Here is an 18,464-nt window from a genome sequence, read left to right as displayed (position 1 = left end):
CTTACTTTTGTCAATAAATACAGTTTTTAAGTGTTTTACAAATATGTCTTTTACCAAAATGATACGTAACTTTTCAACATGCCCTGTACCTTGGTGTTGTGTTACAGTGGAGGAGCACCTTAAGTCACTGTACCATACAGCAGGGTGTCTGCATTATTGGGTGGCTGTGCGATACTGTAGCAGTCTCCTACATCACACAGTGGACAGCATCAGTCCCTTCATCACCACAGTGCTGGTCAATGGCAAGGAGGTTAGTAATCAGGCTTTGTAATCTGTAGTAGTGCTCTTCATTTGAAAAAACGTTGATTTGCATTGTATGTATAGTATATATAGTAGCTCCTATAAAAATCTCAACTTTTTCAGGGTGACAACTTCTTGAAAACTTTTTGTTTGTGATACAATCTTCTTACACCAACGGACGTCTCTCCTCTTCTCCTCTCCCTCTCATGGTTCTTGTGCTGCAGGAAATGGGTGTTGTATGATCAAAATTTTTAAATCGGAAATATATAAATTTAGTGATTTATAGAGTAGAAGTGTCTAAATAGTTTGAAATACATTTTTTTAATGGAGCCCCTTAACATTTAGTTTGGGCTTAACAGATTCCAAAAAGCTTAACCAACTCAAGCCTTACACTAACTTGGCAACAAATGATGAGGAAGTAAAGCACAAGTTATTTTTATGCAATGACTTGTGCTTTTGCATTGCAGCACAACCACTATGTTCTTGCAGAATTTTATTTATAAACAAATAAGCCATGCGTCGGTAACACTTACAGATGTACAAGTACATATCCCATATTAGTAGATGTTTTGTTTTCCAGTAAAATAAAATTATTAGCAAAACAGTTGGGATCAGTTTATATCAATATTTTTTAATTGTCAAAGGTAACGGTTTTTGATTAATACACTATAAGGACATCGAGAGTTGACGCTATTTTGTATAAAGGCTAATAAAAGGTTAAGGGGGTTAATGAAGATATCTTAACCCTTTGCACGCCAGCCTATTTTCCAAAAGTACTACCCAGAAACGCCAAGGGCATTTTCAGCAGTTTTGCAAGTTTTCACAAAATGTATCATAACTTTTTAATTTTTGAACAGATATTGATGATTTCTTTACCATTATTTTGCTTATGAAAAGCTTTTGTTCAGTTGGTAAATTGTAGTTGCATAAAAGTAATTTAAACTTATTAAAAAAATAAAAAATTCAGAAAAAAAAATTAAAATTTTCAAAAAAGTTTTTTTTAGCACAAATAAGTAGTTTCAAAAAATATTTTTGCTGATTTCCTGTTATATCCTAGTCAACTATATCTACCCCTTAACCTAATTACAAAATTTCAAAAGCCTATTTTATATAGAAGTCCAGTTGTGATTTTCTTCAATAAATGTGACACGGGCACAGTTTTTGTAAGTTGCATGGACGTTGTATGTAATGTTACACTATATTCACAAATCAATATTTGCACTATACTAAAATAAATCGGTACTTTGGGATTATACTGACCAAAGCAGTATGAAGAACACAAAAATATAAATTTATAGACACAAACATGATACAACGAAAAAACAACTCTTTAATTACAAAATTACAAACTTACAACGATTATCAATTATTGTTAATGGGGTCAGATTCCGGCTCCCAACGCTTAAACTTTTTTCAATAAGCTTAGAACGTTATAAAACGATATAGTTGAGTAACAGAACTAACATTCCATCAATCAACAAGCATTTCCAGGTATTGTGATCGGTATTGTTGTCGCTGTTATCTTATCTTTCTCGAGAATCCCGATTACGGCAGGCCGCGTGGCATGATTATTTAAGTTTTTTGCACGGTACATAATTGCCTTTCCATTAAAATTCAATTTATATTTCTGATCAGCCCCTCTAGAATTTGATATTTTACTGATAGGTACTATCTCGAGGGATGTTTTTCTTTCGTTGACATCAGCGCGGGTTCGGCAGCACCTTCGATCGGAGGCACTCGCATTTTGGGTAGCAGAGTGTGATCAAGAATAAAAACAAGTTTTGTGTGTTTTGTTTTCAATAAAGAGTTTAGTTTTTGTTTGGTAATGTTTGTGTTTGTTGAATTTTGGTGTTTGGAGAAATGTAGGGGTAAAACACGGAAGTACAACAAAGAGACGCACCAGCTGAACGGGCGGCGAGACTCAGCAATCACGTTATCTACTAGACCGCTCGACTTTGACCTCAGTCTGAGGATGGGGAGTGGTTTGCGATAAGACAATTACTGTTTTATACTGACGAAATATTGTTCTACGCTAATCTAGTAATCAGTAGAAGCAAAATGTCAAATAACGATTCATGTCTGGGTGTGGTCGGTATAATTCCAAAGTACCAATAAGGTACGAGTGTGGTCGATATAATCCCAAAGTACCAATAAATCTAATAAAAGGGGCATAATAAAAAATGCCCTAGCAACAAAAGTAATGAGAGAAATACAAACGTAAACAACGCACAGCAACACGAACGTAACCTCACTCTCAACCAAACAATCCAACAGCTGCGAAGCTCAAATACGACCAAACAAACAGTTCATAAAGGAATAAACAACTTTGTGGTTTCAAAGCAACTAATCTACTATCGATTAGTCAAAATTTCACGGCAATCAGATGAACTATAAGAAAATTACAGGCGAAAAACGTAACGTACCTATATTACGGCCGTTGGCGATTTTCAGTTGAGTAGCCGACGGCCGTAATATAGGTACGTTGGCGTGCAAAGGGTTAAATAACCAATTTAATTTTTGTATTATTTTGTTTACACCAAGTAAAAGTAATTTTGGACATCTCTTATTTTTACTGAGTGTTAGCTTTCTTCTAATTACATCATTATTGTCACTCATACCATTAGTAACAATTTCACATTTTAGTATACTTAGAAACCACTAACCTTGTATTGTTATGCCTTGTACCAAAACCCTAATTTTTTTTAAAACATGACTCATTGTTGTAATAGTGTGGTGTTACAAATACTTAATAATGTGTTCAACAACATTAAGAATAAATTATTATACTAACAACAAATCTATCTAGCTTTATTAGTTATTTTTAACACATTTTATTGGTATATGCAATTATATATCTAGAGTGTCTATTTTACAGTTGTCATTAAATTTACATTAATTTTTTATTCTGTATTAGATATTGGCGGAGCTCCCATGAGATTTACAATATTTTATGTGAAAACCCCATTTATTGGTATTCCAATTATGGCCTATAACTGATTCAAGAATCCTCTAAAATATTCAAATTTGTTTTTATTATTTGTTTTGATCATATTAAAGAAAATGTTAAAATCAATTAAATTATAGAAACTTACATTGTCAAATCACATTTTGTTGTCATATCTCTCGAATGAAACCAATAAAGGTTTTAACTGTTAAGTGGTTTAAAATGTTACAGTTGGAATTACAGTGGTTTGTCTACAAAAAAAATTAAAAGCCATACTAATGTGGAAAATATACAGTAGTATTTAACGTTCTTATCACTAATTACATATAAAATGAAGTGCATTTTTAAGTTAACATGTAAAATGTTCATGGCCAGCACTAGCTGTTTTGCCACCACTCCACAATCTTTCATGAGATGAAGTTAAATTATTATAGATTTGTAGAGTATCAAAAAGTGTAATCGGTCTGCAGATATAATGTCTATGCTCCTATAACTTATGGAATATTCCATCAGATTTGTTAAACATTTTCTTTCTTTAGAATTCATCATTATTGATTTAAAACAATAACAGGGCATTTTAAGAACTGGTATTTGCCCTTTTCTTCAGGTGTGAAATGTTACAACATTTAGTTTAGCATGTCAAAATGATAAGCAATTCAATCATTGCTATGAGCACACTAAAGACAATAATATTGACAAAAAAGGTTATATATCAAAAACCATACGTGTACCTGAAACACAGAAGAAACAAGCACAAACAAAAAATCACAATTCAGCATAAGTGTAATATTTTTCAAATTTTATACTTTTCCAAATATTGTATATTCTGTATTGGTTGAGAAAAAAATACAGTAGTTTCATTATAATTTTGCATATTATTATTTTATTCTTTTCATTATTTACACCAGCCCTGAGCTCTGTTATATTTGTAATTCAAGGAATGTTACTAAAATACATTTGTATAAGAAGGAAATAAATATCAAATAAATTAAGGTTGGATTTATTCTGGAAAATGAAATTTTTGAGCAGTTAATCATGCTTGACTTTGTTTTCCAAGGTTTTATTGTTGAGAGAGTAGTGGCCATTATTCTTAATTCCTTTGTTATTTTACTGTACAAAACCTCAGTTAATAAAACAAAACACCAGTATCACTAAAGAATACTTACTCTATGAATTCACTTTTATACTTGCATTTATTTTGAGGTCAATTTGTGTACTTCATATTTTTATTCTGAAAAAAAAAAAAAAAACTTTCATTACTGGAAGACTACTGATTTTGATTCTCTGATATCTAAGGAAGGTGGTAACATTTAATAAGAAAACCATTTTTGTTTTATTTATATGTATATTAATTCACTAAAAGAAACTAATTTCATTATTAAAGAAATGTAAACAATTAGAATTTTGGCATATTTTGAACTAATAAAAGTAAAAAATGTTTTGTTTTGAGTTGTTTATGATTCTGGCTACAATATAAAATGTATTACATTTTTAGATAAAATCCCAAAATATATTAATATATTAATAAATATATTAAATATATATAAATATTATATATATATATATATATATATATATATATATATATATATATATAATCCCAAAACTTAATTTTTATTTTAATAACTAAATTATAAAGTAAACGTTATCTATAGTATGCTTTGTCTTGTGCTGATAATACCAATATTGAGGTACAACACTCTAGTTCAGGATATGTTGGATCAGTAGAATCAGATAAAATATCTTCATCAAGCAAACTGGCAATCTTTGATTATTCAAATTCAGAAGCAAAGTTTCATTGTTGTTTTCATGATTTCAAACTACTGTCTTCTTCTTCCATTTTAAATAAGGAAAAATGAATAAGAGGGTATGTGAATATGTGGATGGTGAGGTAGATGCGGCCCACAAGCAGCCAGCTGTTCTGGCACGTGATTAAAGCTGATTTTAGATTTTCTTTTCTTTTTTTTTTTAGAAAAGGAGAGACCGATCTCCTTTAAAGCCTTATTCAGTCCGTCCTCATGGGCCACTGGCCTATGCGAGGATCTTATCAAACAGAATAAGGTGGAGAGTCGATACAGTACGAGGTTGATGGTACTGATAAAAAGTGCAACGGTCACAGACAGGATTTGAACCTGCGCTATCTCTAACTCAGGTCCAAAATCCAACGACTTAAACCACTCGACCATCGGCACTCCCGATTATTTATTTAGCAATGAAAGCCTGTTCAAATGGTTCTGAAAAATATCAAGAGGTAGCAGCACATTTCAAGAAACAAGATGACTGGTTGTCAATTATGGAACTAAATCTGTTCTAATTCAATCACAGTTCATTCTAACTGTGTGCCTGGGTCTAGCCCAGAGTTTGAGTTGTGACTGTGCACGCATGGCACCCCGGAGGTTGCTCAGCCTCCACTTGGAAAGTGTTAAACAACATAGAAATAAATAAGATCAGGTAGGATAGGAAAATATGAGTTTACATGCAATTTGAAATTAATGAAGTTTGAATTATGAGAATGTAACTGTATTTTTCTAAACCAATCTAACAATTAGACAATAGACATTTTTGTTATCATAAATATTTTAAATATTCTATAATTTTTCATCACCAGTTGTTCATGTGTGATGTTTAATTTTTCAATATGATACACTTTTACTAAGAGATTGCATTGTAATATACAATAAATATCAGTAAAAGTTATATATTTCAACCCTTGAAGATACAAGTGTAATCGTGACATAAAACACACAAAATATATAGTAAAAGACAAACAGCTATCGAACTTTATGGATTACAGTTGACTGTTGGAGTGATCGGACGAGAGGAGACAGTGTTCGACAAGCCCCCAACACCAGCTGAGATACGCTCAGTGATCTACTCCCGGATACAGCCGTACGACGTGATACAGGCAGTACTGCAGCAGGAGGTGGTGTTGTACTGTGGCCGTCTCATCGGCACAAACCCTGACAAGTTCAAGGGGATCCTCAAGATTAGGGTTGGGTGAGTACTAAATAGTCCAGAAGCACAGCCAATTTGCAATGCAAAAGTTTATGACGTAGTAATTTGTGAAATTGATGGAGGAATTTTACCTTTATAAGAAAGAAATCATTAGCCATGCTAGCTATTGTGATTATCAATGGGAGGGGGGTTTTCAAAAGAGTTAAAAATATTAAATATTAATTTTTTTTTCAAAAGAGTTAAAAATATTAAATATTAATTTTTTTAGCTTGATACACTTGTCACGTTGTGTATAATATAATTTAAATCACATCAGCTAACGAGAAATTATAACATTCAGTCTCTTTATCTTGTTAGCTGACTATGATATCTCAGTGTTCAGTGTTATTTAGGTATTATTTGGTTATAACAGTATAATTTACAAAAAAAAATAACTTAAAAAAAAATTTACTATTTACCATTTTGACCTCTTTTTCCAAATGTAAGATGTTTCTCTGATCCTTGTTGATTTTATGTCTGTTGTCTTGCTATATTCAGTATTTGTCTTTATGTGTGAAAGTCTGAAGGTGTCAAAACAAATCTTATTTCTAACTTGTGCCTCTGTATGTTTAGAGTGTAACAACACCTTGATTTTCAGATGGGTTTTGGAAGCAATGAAACTGTGCCTTAAGATGTTGTACAAAAACCCTAAGCCATTGGAAAACCATAGTCCTTATGAGGTAAGTATTGTTAATCTTTATATACTCGTACTTTTTTTTTGTAACGTAAGTTGATCAAATACAGAAGGTGCTCTTAAGTCAGACTCTTGGAGTGATAGTGTGTATTTACTAAAATTACTAGAGGTAATTAGTAGAGGTAAAGTGAAGAAGCAGAACCAATTAATAGTAAATCTTTTTTAGTTCTTAAACTATTGCAAGTACAGTAGACCCTCTTTAATCCGGCACTGCGCCAGTTCAGCACTCCAGTAATCCAGGGTATTTCGACATATACGTGGAGTGAGGGATTCAAGTTGAGACATGTTATTGAAAACCGTGTTAACAAACAACCTACGATCACTCAATTGTCTTGTGGTTTATCCACTCTGTTCACGCTAACAATGCCAGTGTTATCCATGTTATTGATACTGTGCTTAGTATTATAATTTGTGCTTAATTTATATTTAAAGAAAGTAAGTGAAAAATGTCTTAGTGTAAACAAAAACATAAAACCTTGACTCTGCTTCAGAAGTGCGAGACCAAGTTTGGACATTGCACATACGCGGGTGCCATCACCACAAGCACTTGTCTCTGTTTTAAATGAATATTACTTTTTAAGAAGTGACACAGAGTCTTTCATGAATAGTGATTGCTGTCCTGGTTTTAGTATAATTTTCCAGGTTAGAGACATAATCATGAAAACATCATGGTTCATTCATATTCATATAATGAGCGGCGCCTGTTGACATATCCATCTCTGTTCATTAAATTCATTTGCAAAACCCTCTTTTCTTTTTAACTAACCCATCACCTCACATCTTCTTCTTTTAAGTTCATTTGCCACATATACTAATATATAGGCCAGCTACAACCAACTGTTCCTAAAACAACATTAGCACATTCAATACTACACTAAATATTGCAAAATGTGAAATAAAACTGAAATTATGTGTGAAAAATATTTGTTTGGGAAATCTATCTGCGATTGCTTAGGCCATTGCACAGCCCATTGTATGGTCACTTTACAATACCAATCATGCGGCGGTCTTGTATATAGATGTGTAAGATGATTGCATAGTGTATAGGAGACACTGTAGCCATCAGAAGGAAATTTATCAAACAGCAGAACGAGTCTATTTTAATTTTTGCAATAATACTAGTAGATCTTGCCTTTTCAGTCATATACTCCACAATTACTTGTTGTAATACATGTTATCACTTTATTTTGTTGTTCTATATTTTATTTTTAAGATTGTCCCCTAGAATTCCACTAACTCCTAGGCTGTAGTGCTTTAAGCCTCTATGTAAATCAGCCCTTTATACAGTAGTTATTTTTTCCCTATTTTGAAAATGATGTACTTTACAGGTCCGACAACTACTGTTCAAAGTATTATCAGTACGAGAATGGGCTCAACATGAACAGTAAGTACGCACATAATAACTTTAGCATATAGCAAGATTTAAGTAAGTTAAAAAAATAAATTTGTGAGACAAAAGTCTGTATTTGTAAATCTGAACAAATGAATTACAGTTTAAATAATTTCAAAGTTCGCTTGTGATGTTGAAAATATTAATTCCTGTTATAAAATTACTTCTAGACTCATGTTCATTGCAGTGTATGAGACCCAATATGTTTATCTGTTACTTGAACTTATTTATTCTTACTTACCATTTATTATTACTGTTCTATATTATTAATTCAGAAATATTTATTTTGTAATAGGGAATTACAAAAATTACACATTTTCTACACGTTTTACAAAAGATTTAAACCAAGAATATGGATCAATACAATCTATATATATAAAAATGAATGTTTGTATGTTTGTCCTTTATGGAATCGTGAACTATTGGACCGATCATGATGAAAATTTGTACGTATATGTATTTTTCCACGGAGAAGGTTTATAAGCTATGCCCATCCCTTTCCCGATTCAGGATTCCCCCCACTGGTTACAGAAATACCCATAAGAAATGCATTGCAGCAAACATAAATTTTTTAAGGTCTGTTCAAATTTTAATCAGCTGTTCTTTAAACATATATTACACTTATAGTTTTAAAGCATAGAGTAAGCTTAAGAGAAACGACAAATTTTGTTTAAACTGTTTTTGCAATCACTGTTAAACATAGACTTTACTATCTAGATAATACAATTCAAATTTGACGTAAAAATTCACCTTTAACTGCAATATTTATTTAATATAAACCATGCTCATGCTTGATCAGAAGAGTAATGCAGATATCATAATTACTATCTTACGTTGGCTACAAATATAAAGAATGTTATAAAATCAACCTTAGTTGTTTTTTTTGACAGAAGTATGGTTCTCAAAACTCCGTGTGTACATATTCTCTCGATCGAGACAACAAAGCAAGCTCAATCGTGGCATCGGAGATATAACTAATTTAATCTAAAATTTATTATAGTAAAAAAAAAAAATTTACTAAGTAATATAAGGACTTCGGTTCTTAAGATTTGCGTGCGAAGCCGTGGGTAACAGCTAGATAGAGGCAGGAATATGGTACATACCTTCATAATACGCCCAAGAGGCTCACGATGGAACGACTATCAATTATCTCAGCAATGTTTAGAATGTGATAGAAAAAGAATAAGTGAATATAGTGTACTGTTTTCAACGGGAAATTGCGTGCGAAGCCGCGGGCAACTTTTGCAAAAAATTATTGAAATGCGCAGCAAAGCGCGCCGGGCCCGCTAGTATCCTATATTATATTCACGAAGATTACAAAATAACATTAAAAAAATGTCCATACTATAATTCCAAGTAATGATTTATGTTTATAATCAAAAACGCACAGGTCAAATTAATATTAAAACTTTACGTGACAACTGTTATTATTAAAAGTAAATAAATTTACTTTTAATAAAGTGTGTGATTTTGCAGTGTTGTGATTATTAGAAACCAATATAAGATCCTTCTTTAACATTTATTTATGTTATGTCATTACACAAATTTGATACATTATCAGTCACCTTTGAACGGTTTCAATGGATTGTGATTCTGAAATGCTATGTATATGATGTTTGAAAGAAGGTCTACAAATCTAAAACTTGGTATCTTGATACTTGGTATTTAGATGCTTTTTATGGAAGAGGTGATTTCTTTAACACTCTGACTGTACTATGTCCCAAACATGTATTAACCTCACTATCCCCGGATATGTCTTATTCATTAAGAGCTTAGTAACTGTACAAGTAAGATGAGATTAAACCCTCCCCCCACCCCCTTCCACGATAATTTGTTCCTTCCTTAAATTGCAAGGATTGGGCTTGCCATAACGAACAACTTTAATAAATATTTTCTCCCAGCAGTCTATAATTTTTTCTAAAAAAAGTATGAATTGGTAAGAATTGGAAATGAATAATATAAACCAACTTCTGAGGTGGGTGCATCTCTAAGGCTTCATTGGAGATATCTTTTTGTTTATGGAGCAGGAGATGTAGCCCTTGGATAGGGATGGTGTATGGAGATTTGTGGTTACATAAATGTACTTTATGTCAGGTCTCCAGTTCTGGACCACTCTCTTTTCGTCATTCGTGAACCTTCTATAGTCAATGGATGGTTATGATAATGCACTGAAAGAAAGAATTAAAAAACAACAACATATGGCCTGAAAATAAATTTACAAGATAATATTTTGAACATTGTTTTCTCGAGAAGGTTCTTGGATCATATTTTTGTTTTCTGTACCTTCAGATCCTGCACTAAATAACCTCTTGACAAAATAATGAGTGCTTCAGTGGTGTCTATGCAGAATTGACTATAATATATTGTAGACAAACATTTTTCTTCTAATTTCCATAACATGTAGTGTATAAATTAAGATTATATGACTGAGTAGTGTGGTATGTTGGCAGCCTGAGCCCTCTACAAAGGCGTCAGCTGGAGGGTTGCTTGTGCCGAGTGCCAGCCCAGTTCTACCTGCAGGTCTGGGACATCCTAGCACGCACACCACAAGGAATCCGCACGCAGGGGCACACACTGCCACACCAGCCCACCCTTACCAACATGACCCGGTCGGAGCTTAACTTTGGACTGCTTGTCGAGGACATTCTCAATCACATCCAACAACCTGAGTACCGACAGATCATCGTTGAGGTCAGTTAGGTGGCAATAGAATATTGTAAACTACCACCTCTTCACATTCAATTCACCTTGTCGACAAGCATGTCTTTCTTATTTCAATTTATCTTAATTTAAGTACTTAATTTAAAAACTTCACAATTACCTTGTGTTAGCTTATCTTATATAAATTTGTTAAAATAATCTCTTACACTGCAATCCAATTTTCAGCAATACTAATACAATAAGACAGTATTTAAGCATCATATTTTAAAACCATTATGTAGGCCTTATACTTTTTTTAAACCAAATTAGTTTAAGAGTTACTTAAAACAACATTGTGAAGCCCTAAATTCTTAAGGTTTTTAGGGGAGTACAGGACAGATATTGTCTCCATAATCAAATTAATTTCAAATTAGCTAAAATGACCCAACACTATAAAAATTCCAATTTTTAGTGTGGAATTGTTATGTTCTTCTAAGGTAAATTATTTTTAAATTGCCCATAAATAACGTTTTTGTCGTAAATTTTCCAAAAATGTATTTAGGATCTGTATTTCCTGTTAGACAAAATTGGCAAAAGACAGCATCCCTAAATAATGTCTGAAAACTCAATTAAAGTTTTTATTTCATCCTAACCTAATTACTTTAAATGTAGAAAAAAAACAATATTTTGATGCCCTATATTTTCAAAATGAAATGAATCTATTTATTCACTAGAACAACATAAATTACAAAATGATAATGTTATACACATAATATAAATAAGTTAAGTTAAGATAAGTTAAATGAATTAGTCTCCACAAATCAATCAATCATCTTGATCATCTTCAAATCAATCTTCTTACAACTATATTTGTTGTAAGAACTCATACAAGTTGTTAATAAAGACTACATCATGTGTGTGGGGACGATCAATCTTTAAACATATTAACAGATTCACTTCGGACGGGACCTATTGGCTCCTCACTGATTGTTACTAAAGTTCGTTACGGCTTTGCTTGGTCTATTGTATTACTATGCCAGTCTGAGATCAGCAGTGCAGCTGTGAGGTTGGTTGCTGCATCGTAACTTTTCCTGAACAACCTTTGTCAGTTTTTATCAGCTTGGTACAAATCTACGCCATTATTGTTTCGTGTACGTGTGTTTGACTTGTCATAATGTATTATTAGTGTAATAGTATAGCACCTACGGTACATTTATAGATTTGTATTAGCAGCAAACGTGTTAATCGAGCTAAATCAATGTGGTGTTGAAGTTAAACAAGTAAAGGCAATATTCAAATTAAGAAATGTAATAATTTTTCATTAAATTAACAAAAAGTTGATGATGAGTTTAATGTTTAAAAATTTAAAAATAAGATAAAATATGCTTATGACCAAGAATCTTTAAATTGATATATTTTTGTAGAGTGTGTTGTGTGTAAATGTTTGAATGAAGAATCTCCGGACCTCCCACACACCTGGGAGATGTTACATACCTCTTTTACGTAAACTTTATAACTTCACAGATTTTAAAACTAGTTCAGCAGTTGTTTAATGCATTATGATTGATTGTTTCCTAATATAAGAGCCAATCACATTAGTAAAAAATTGTATCAAAACATTGGAGGCTGATTTTGAAAAGTATTAAATGCAAACAATTAGTTTATTTATTTTGATTTATTTATTAAATCAAAATGTTTTGAATTTAAATGTAATATAATTACTAGTGCTGATAGGCTAATAGGAATAATATATCAAGTGAAGTTGGTTAAATGTGTAATTCAACCATTCAAATCACATAATTTTGTTTCTTCAAAAGTGGTTATCCAAGTGAAACAATTCAGAGGATTCTTAAGCAATTTATACACTTTTTTCTGATGAATGGAGAAAAAAATCTTTTTTTGTATTTAGCTATCATGAGTTATATTAATTTAATTACTTGTTAACATGCTTTTGTCATTGTTACATCTCATTATTGTTATTTTAATTTTACTTAGTAAAGATTTACTGTATACAATCTTCTATTATTTATATTTCATAAACAAACCTATACATTTTACTAACAAATTTATAATATTTTTTTTTGTATAGTGCCTATGAAAAAATAAAGCGACTTTGTTGTATCATTTTCCAGTTGCTGTGTATAGTATCCACCATTCTCCACCGCAATCCTGAATTGACCTTTCGAAACCAGTTGGACCTCGATGAACTAGTCTCCGAGGCTTTCAAAATGTTTTGCAAGGTATAATTTCAATTCATATAAGTAAAAAAAGTGTCTTTTATATTTATATTTGAGTTAAGCAATTTAGATTAGAATATTTATTCAGCCACAAGATAGTCTACAGAAATACAAAGGCAAGTCAAGATCAATATAAGTTTATCAAATATATAGGCTATAAATATTGTTCACAGTATGTAATCGTCGTCAAATTGATAAAACCTATATTATCAATTTTCAATTTCAATAATTATTCACCAAATGGTATAAATAAACAACAAATAAATAGTTTTTGAATAGTCAGTAAATAAAAAATAGATAAATAGCCTCACAAATAAATAAAAAACAATTATAAAAATAGTCAATGAGTAACAAAGATTAAAAACTATCAACAATTAAACACAGAAACTTTGTGACACTTAACTACATTTCGTTAAACATACACTCATAATTAAGCTTTTTTTAGACTACAAAATCTGACTCAGCCCAACTCATTGATAAAAACTCCTCTACTTTATAAACAGTTTTTTAAGCCAACTTTAAATCTATTTTGCTCTGGTTTCTTTACTTTGTCAATTTTATTTATTAAGCGGCTCGATATAACTACTGGAATTTTTCACTTATTTGTAGCCTATTTTGTGGTAAGTTAATTAAGAATGCAGACCTATTATTATGGGAATGTATAGAGCTTCTTGTACAAACTTGATCTAAATTTGATCTTAAATACCTAAGGCACTGAAAAATACAATGGGTATATGTAGTTCTTATAAATTGTTTTTATAAACACTTTATTTTTGCTCTTTATGAGTTCATAACCCATATAAGACTGTTGGGTAAATGTAAATGTCCATACCTTTTAGGTAGTTAAATTGAATAGTAAATATTTTGAAATGTCGGGTGAAAAATATTTTATAAACTAATATAATGAAGAGCTAGAACTAGATATGAGACCTAGAATAGGCAAGAAATTGAAGCTGTTAGGCAGCAGAACACACTAGTGGTTATGAAATTATTATCTTATGATACATCAATTTATTAAATCCAAGAGTGAATTCCTTGACATGCCCCTCCAGGTTCACAATTCTTTAATATAACCACAGCCAAAGAACTTTTGGAAAATCTCATAACACATAAAATATGAGGCTACCTTTGTGTGCGGAAGGATTACCTGAATGGAATTAGTACAGTAACACCAAATTTTTCCTTTGCCTTTTGGCTCCTTTTTGGCCTGGGTAGGTGGTCTGAGCCCCAGCCATGTTCCCTAATGGTGTTCAGGAAAGCCAGTAGTTTAACTGCCACCAGTAGTTTAACTGCCACCCTTCCCTTTACTTTCGTCCTCCAGACTCTGCACCTCGGCTGGTAGAGGGGCCATGCGGATCTTGGATGATGATGATGAGGATAATGAGAGGAACAAGCAGTCAGAGTAGAAGTAAACCTTCAATTTACTCTAAGATAGTATGGTAGGCATTTGAGTACCACCCAATGCTACATTAGAGGATTGTGTGGAAAGTAATAAGACATTTCCCGCCTCTGGAGATCGGTTATTTAGTGATGGAAGAGGTTCTTATTTCCATTACTGAACCCAGGTGGACAAGCTTGAAAAGTACAGCTTCCAGAAGGTAGAGTATGGTACGCTCAGTAGTTAGATAAACATGCATATGAAGGAGCCATCCAAATACCCATAGTATTTCCTTTAAGATGAAGGTAATTTTGATATTGAAAATTAAATTGGTTTGAAATAATGAAAATAGTACAGAATTTAGTAATGTTTGGCCATGAATCAAATTAATTTTGGGCAGCACAAAAAGAATCATCTAAAGGAATTAGTCATTTTTATACAAAAACTACATCCACAGTACGCAGTAAAATGTTTTCAGGCAAAGGTTGATTAATTTCATCTAACTTAGCTGAAATCTTTATTATTCTTTTGTCCTGGATATATGTAGGAAGTATTCTCACAAATGGCTTAAGAGATAACCTTTCTGTATATTACATATAATAAAATATATGAATGAACTTTTTACAGGACAACCAGATGGAAGGCTGTAGAGACGTGATGGTGTTCTTTTCTGCTGCCAATTCTGTGACTACAGGGTACCTTGCACGAGCAGGTAATTTATACTGATAGCAGTTTTAGCTGGCATTTATGTGATAACTAATTATGTATATAAAGTTTGTAAGAAATAATGCTATGTATAACTTGCAGTTGTGAACAACGTGTTGAAGGGAGGACAGCTTGCTCCAACATCAGGTGTGGAAGAAGAGGACCATTGTCGCATCTCCTAGTCAGCTTGCTACTGTATGATTGTTTTTCTTCAGAGTTTATTGTTGAAATCATTACTATAGTATATATCAATGTTAATGTGATAGTATATTTTTGAGATTTTTTGATTGTATACGGTTGGTTACAACTATTTGTTATTTGTACCTCCTTGTTCACTACTCTGGTTTTAAATAGTAAAAGAAGTTTCATAAAAAATGTTTTATTTTTATTTATTGTGACACATACACTCTAATTCGATGAAAATAAGGCATATATAGATTAAATGACATTCTTATTTGCTATTATGTATTATATTTATATACAGTATACCCATGCTTGAACATGGTCAAATAAGATTTTAAATGCAGTTGGCAGCGTCAAATGAATAAGATGGGATGTTCATTTCAAAGTGAACTCTCAATTGCCCGCCTTTTGGTGATGCCATTCAAACCAGGTTGAATGTATGATGAGTCTTAACACTCAGTTGGAGAGTATCAAATACTAGGTTATAAATTCAAACACTCAGCTATTACATGTTGCACGTTTTATTCGGTGATTTAACCAAATTTCAAACTTTTGGTACAAACTTTAAATTTAATCTTCAAGAATCAGTACTGAAACATAATGTCTGCTTAAAATTCACTTCAGAAATTTCTTATTAACGTAAACTATTAAGATAAAACAGAATTTTTTTAGAAAGAAAATGAGCAGTTCACTTACTTCACTCGTGAATTTTATTAAATTTTATCCTAAATTTTAATCACTTCTTTAACCCATTGGCTTATACATATTTTTACTATCAGCTCAACTGGAGTTATCCTATTAAAAATGCTAAAAACGTAAGAGTTTTGTTATATGTTTATAAAAAATTTATTTTTCAAGTTATTTGGTTATATTTTATATCTTTTTGGATTAACATGAAATGGGCTTTAATAATAAATAGATAATGATATATTTGGTCATAATTTAAAAATAATAATGCTGTACAAACTAAAAAGTTTTGGAATTTTTTAATAATACTAGAATATAAGTATATCTAAATACTGAAAATTCCAAGAATATTGATTTTTTTCTCTTGTAGTACACTAATATTCTTATAGTAACTTATTATTCATTTAAATTTCAATTAATTGTAGTATTGCAGTTTTTCTTATGTGTTACAACAATATTAGTCTAATTTATACTAACATTTGGTTGAAAAAGGAGTTTAAAAAAAATTATTTAGATGGCGCTGTATTTGTCACGAAACGGTTCCGTGATATAAATTTTGAGCTCAGACTAGCTGTCACGGAACCGTTCCGTGATACAAGTCCAATGGGTTAAAGGTTACATTGTGATACAATTTAAAGAACATTGACCATGGACTCCTGACTGCATAACAAGTGCATCCTCTACACTCTTAAATACTTGGTTCATTTCCATTTCAATTCTAAAGTTCTGATTTTAATTACTTGTTATATAACGGTAAATAATATTTTCTGTACACGCAATGGCCCGAATGTAAAAAAAGACTGGATTATCAAAAGAATAAGATGTACACTCAAATATCACTCTTTTGAACACTCAGCACTAGCAGCAGTGAACGAGAGCCAGATACGTACAGAAAATCACTACAGTAATGAAGTAAGGTTGAAACTATTCAAGTGACACAGCTTAGACCTGTTTAGGCCTTTCTTTGTTTAAAGTTGTTATTGACAATGGAAGGTTTGAAAGGATAACAGGATTTCAGACATTTTCCATTGTTTATGTTACAAAATGTATAACACAACATTTTGAGGATTGAACTTTCAGCTGCGCTGGTGTGACGTTTGATACTGTTCTTGATTTCTCGTGCTTGTGACTTGCATCTTGTGCTGTGATAACGCCTGGGTTCATTTTTTCTGTCTGGACTCAAAGCAGTTTCCAGGTATGTTTAATAATGCCTTTTCTTTCTTCATTATTTTTCTTCCCTTTTTAATGACAGTCCGTTGCTGCATGTTTTAATTCTGATGTGTTAATTATCCTTTTACCCGACTAAGAGGATATATTTCAATCCTTGAAACAGTGTGTTACACATTTTGTAACATGTAACGTTGTTTTCTTTGTTTGAAGGTTATTTTTGACAATGGAAGGATTGTGAAGGAAACAGGATTTTTCCGGACATTTGCCATCGTTCAGTGAAACAAGAAATCAGTAACACTACGTTTCGCATCATATAACGTTGGCAAAATTCCAAAATCCTATTATCCTTTATAGACATTTGTTTTCAAAAACAAGTTTTTACAGATCTTTGGGACCAAGTGGAGCAGAAATGCAGTCCTTGATAAGGATAAATTCTGAAAATAATGAGCCTTGGCTAAGTTAAACAAGTGAAGGTGTAGTAGCATGCTAACATGGTCAAATTAGACGAGAAGTTGGATGATGGGAGTTAGGGTTGGTGAGAATCATCCGTTCAAAGAGTATTGTATTTCATTTGTTTTTATAACTCATTTATATCTGCGAGTGGGAATAAGCATTGAGAGTCTTACATCTGTTCATCATTATTTGTCATTTTCAACACATATTATTATTTACGCTCTATTGAAATTAAAATAAGGAGGGAAAAATTATTTGTAAGAAACAACTATAAGAATAAGCATATTAAAATTGTTAGAGCTACAAATTTTATTATTAGGAGTTTACATTTTTATAAATGGCAATAGCCTTATTTAATTTCAATAAACATTGAATCACAAAAAGTACTTGCTCCGAAATTATATGTATGTATATATATATATATATATATATGTTTAGAACCTCAGCACTTGCTGGTCCAGGAGCGTAAATCGTGCGTACCTTGTTGGTCATCGCGCCTCATGCTGGTCCGGGCCTTGAACGTGTTGGTCCGGACCCGTAAGTTACGAGGCTCTGTATAGAGCGTGTAACATCCTGGACCAAGAAGTGCTGCTTGCCTGTAAAATTCATTTGATTGTACAGTAGCTCGCCTAGCGTGAGTATAATGAACTAAATACTCGAATGAGGGGAAGTCCCCCACCATTCTCGGACCAAGATTTGACGGGTTTCTATACAGGGCATACTGTCGAACATTGAATAAAGTGCTTTTT

The 18,464-nt window shown here is 32.0% G+C and overlaps 1 protein-coding gene across 2 annotated transcripts in view; it reads left to right on the top strand.

The window, feature by feature from the left end:
- The window catches only part of LOC124371725 (probable phosphorylase b kinase regulatory subunit beta), a gene marked incomplete at its 5' end in the record, with an annotated part of 43,170 nt that extends 27,597 nt beyond the window's left edge, over nucleotides 1–15,573 (top strand). For both annotated transcript variants that reach the window (XM_046830064.1, XM_046830063.1), the window contains 8 exon segments: nucleotides 108–250; nucleotides 5,979–6,181; nucleotides 6,777–6,858; nucleotides 8,201–8,256; nucleotides 10,713–10,953; nucleotides 13,035–13,142; nucleotides 15,145–15,229; nucleotides 15,325–15,573. In XM_046830064.1, coding sequence (XP_046686020.1) covers nucleotides 108–250; nucleotides 5,979–6,181; nucleotides 6,777–6,858; nucleotides 8,201–8,256; nucleotides 10,713–10,953; nucleotides 13,035–13,142; nucleotides 15,145–15,229; nucleotides 15,325–15,404 — 998 coding nt within the window.
- Nucleotides 15,574–18,464: the final 2,891 nt, after the last annotated feature.

Source organism: Homalodisca vitripennis, unplaced genomic scaffold (assembly GCF_021130785.1).
Source record: "Homalodisca vitripennis isolate AUS2020 unplaced genomic scaffold, UT_GWSS_2.1 ScUCBcl_1891;HRSCAF=6081, whole genome shotgun sequence".
In the NCBI taxonomy this organism is placed as follows: Eukaryota; Metazoa; Arthropoda; class Insecta; order Hemiptera; family Cicadellidae; genus Homalodisca; species Homalodisca vitripennis.
This window is presented reverse-complemented; position numbering and strand designations above follow the sequence as displayed.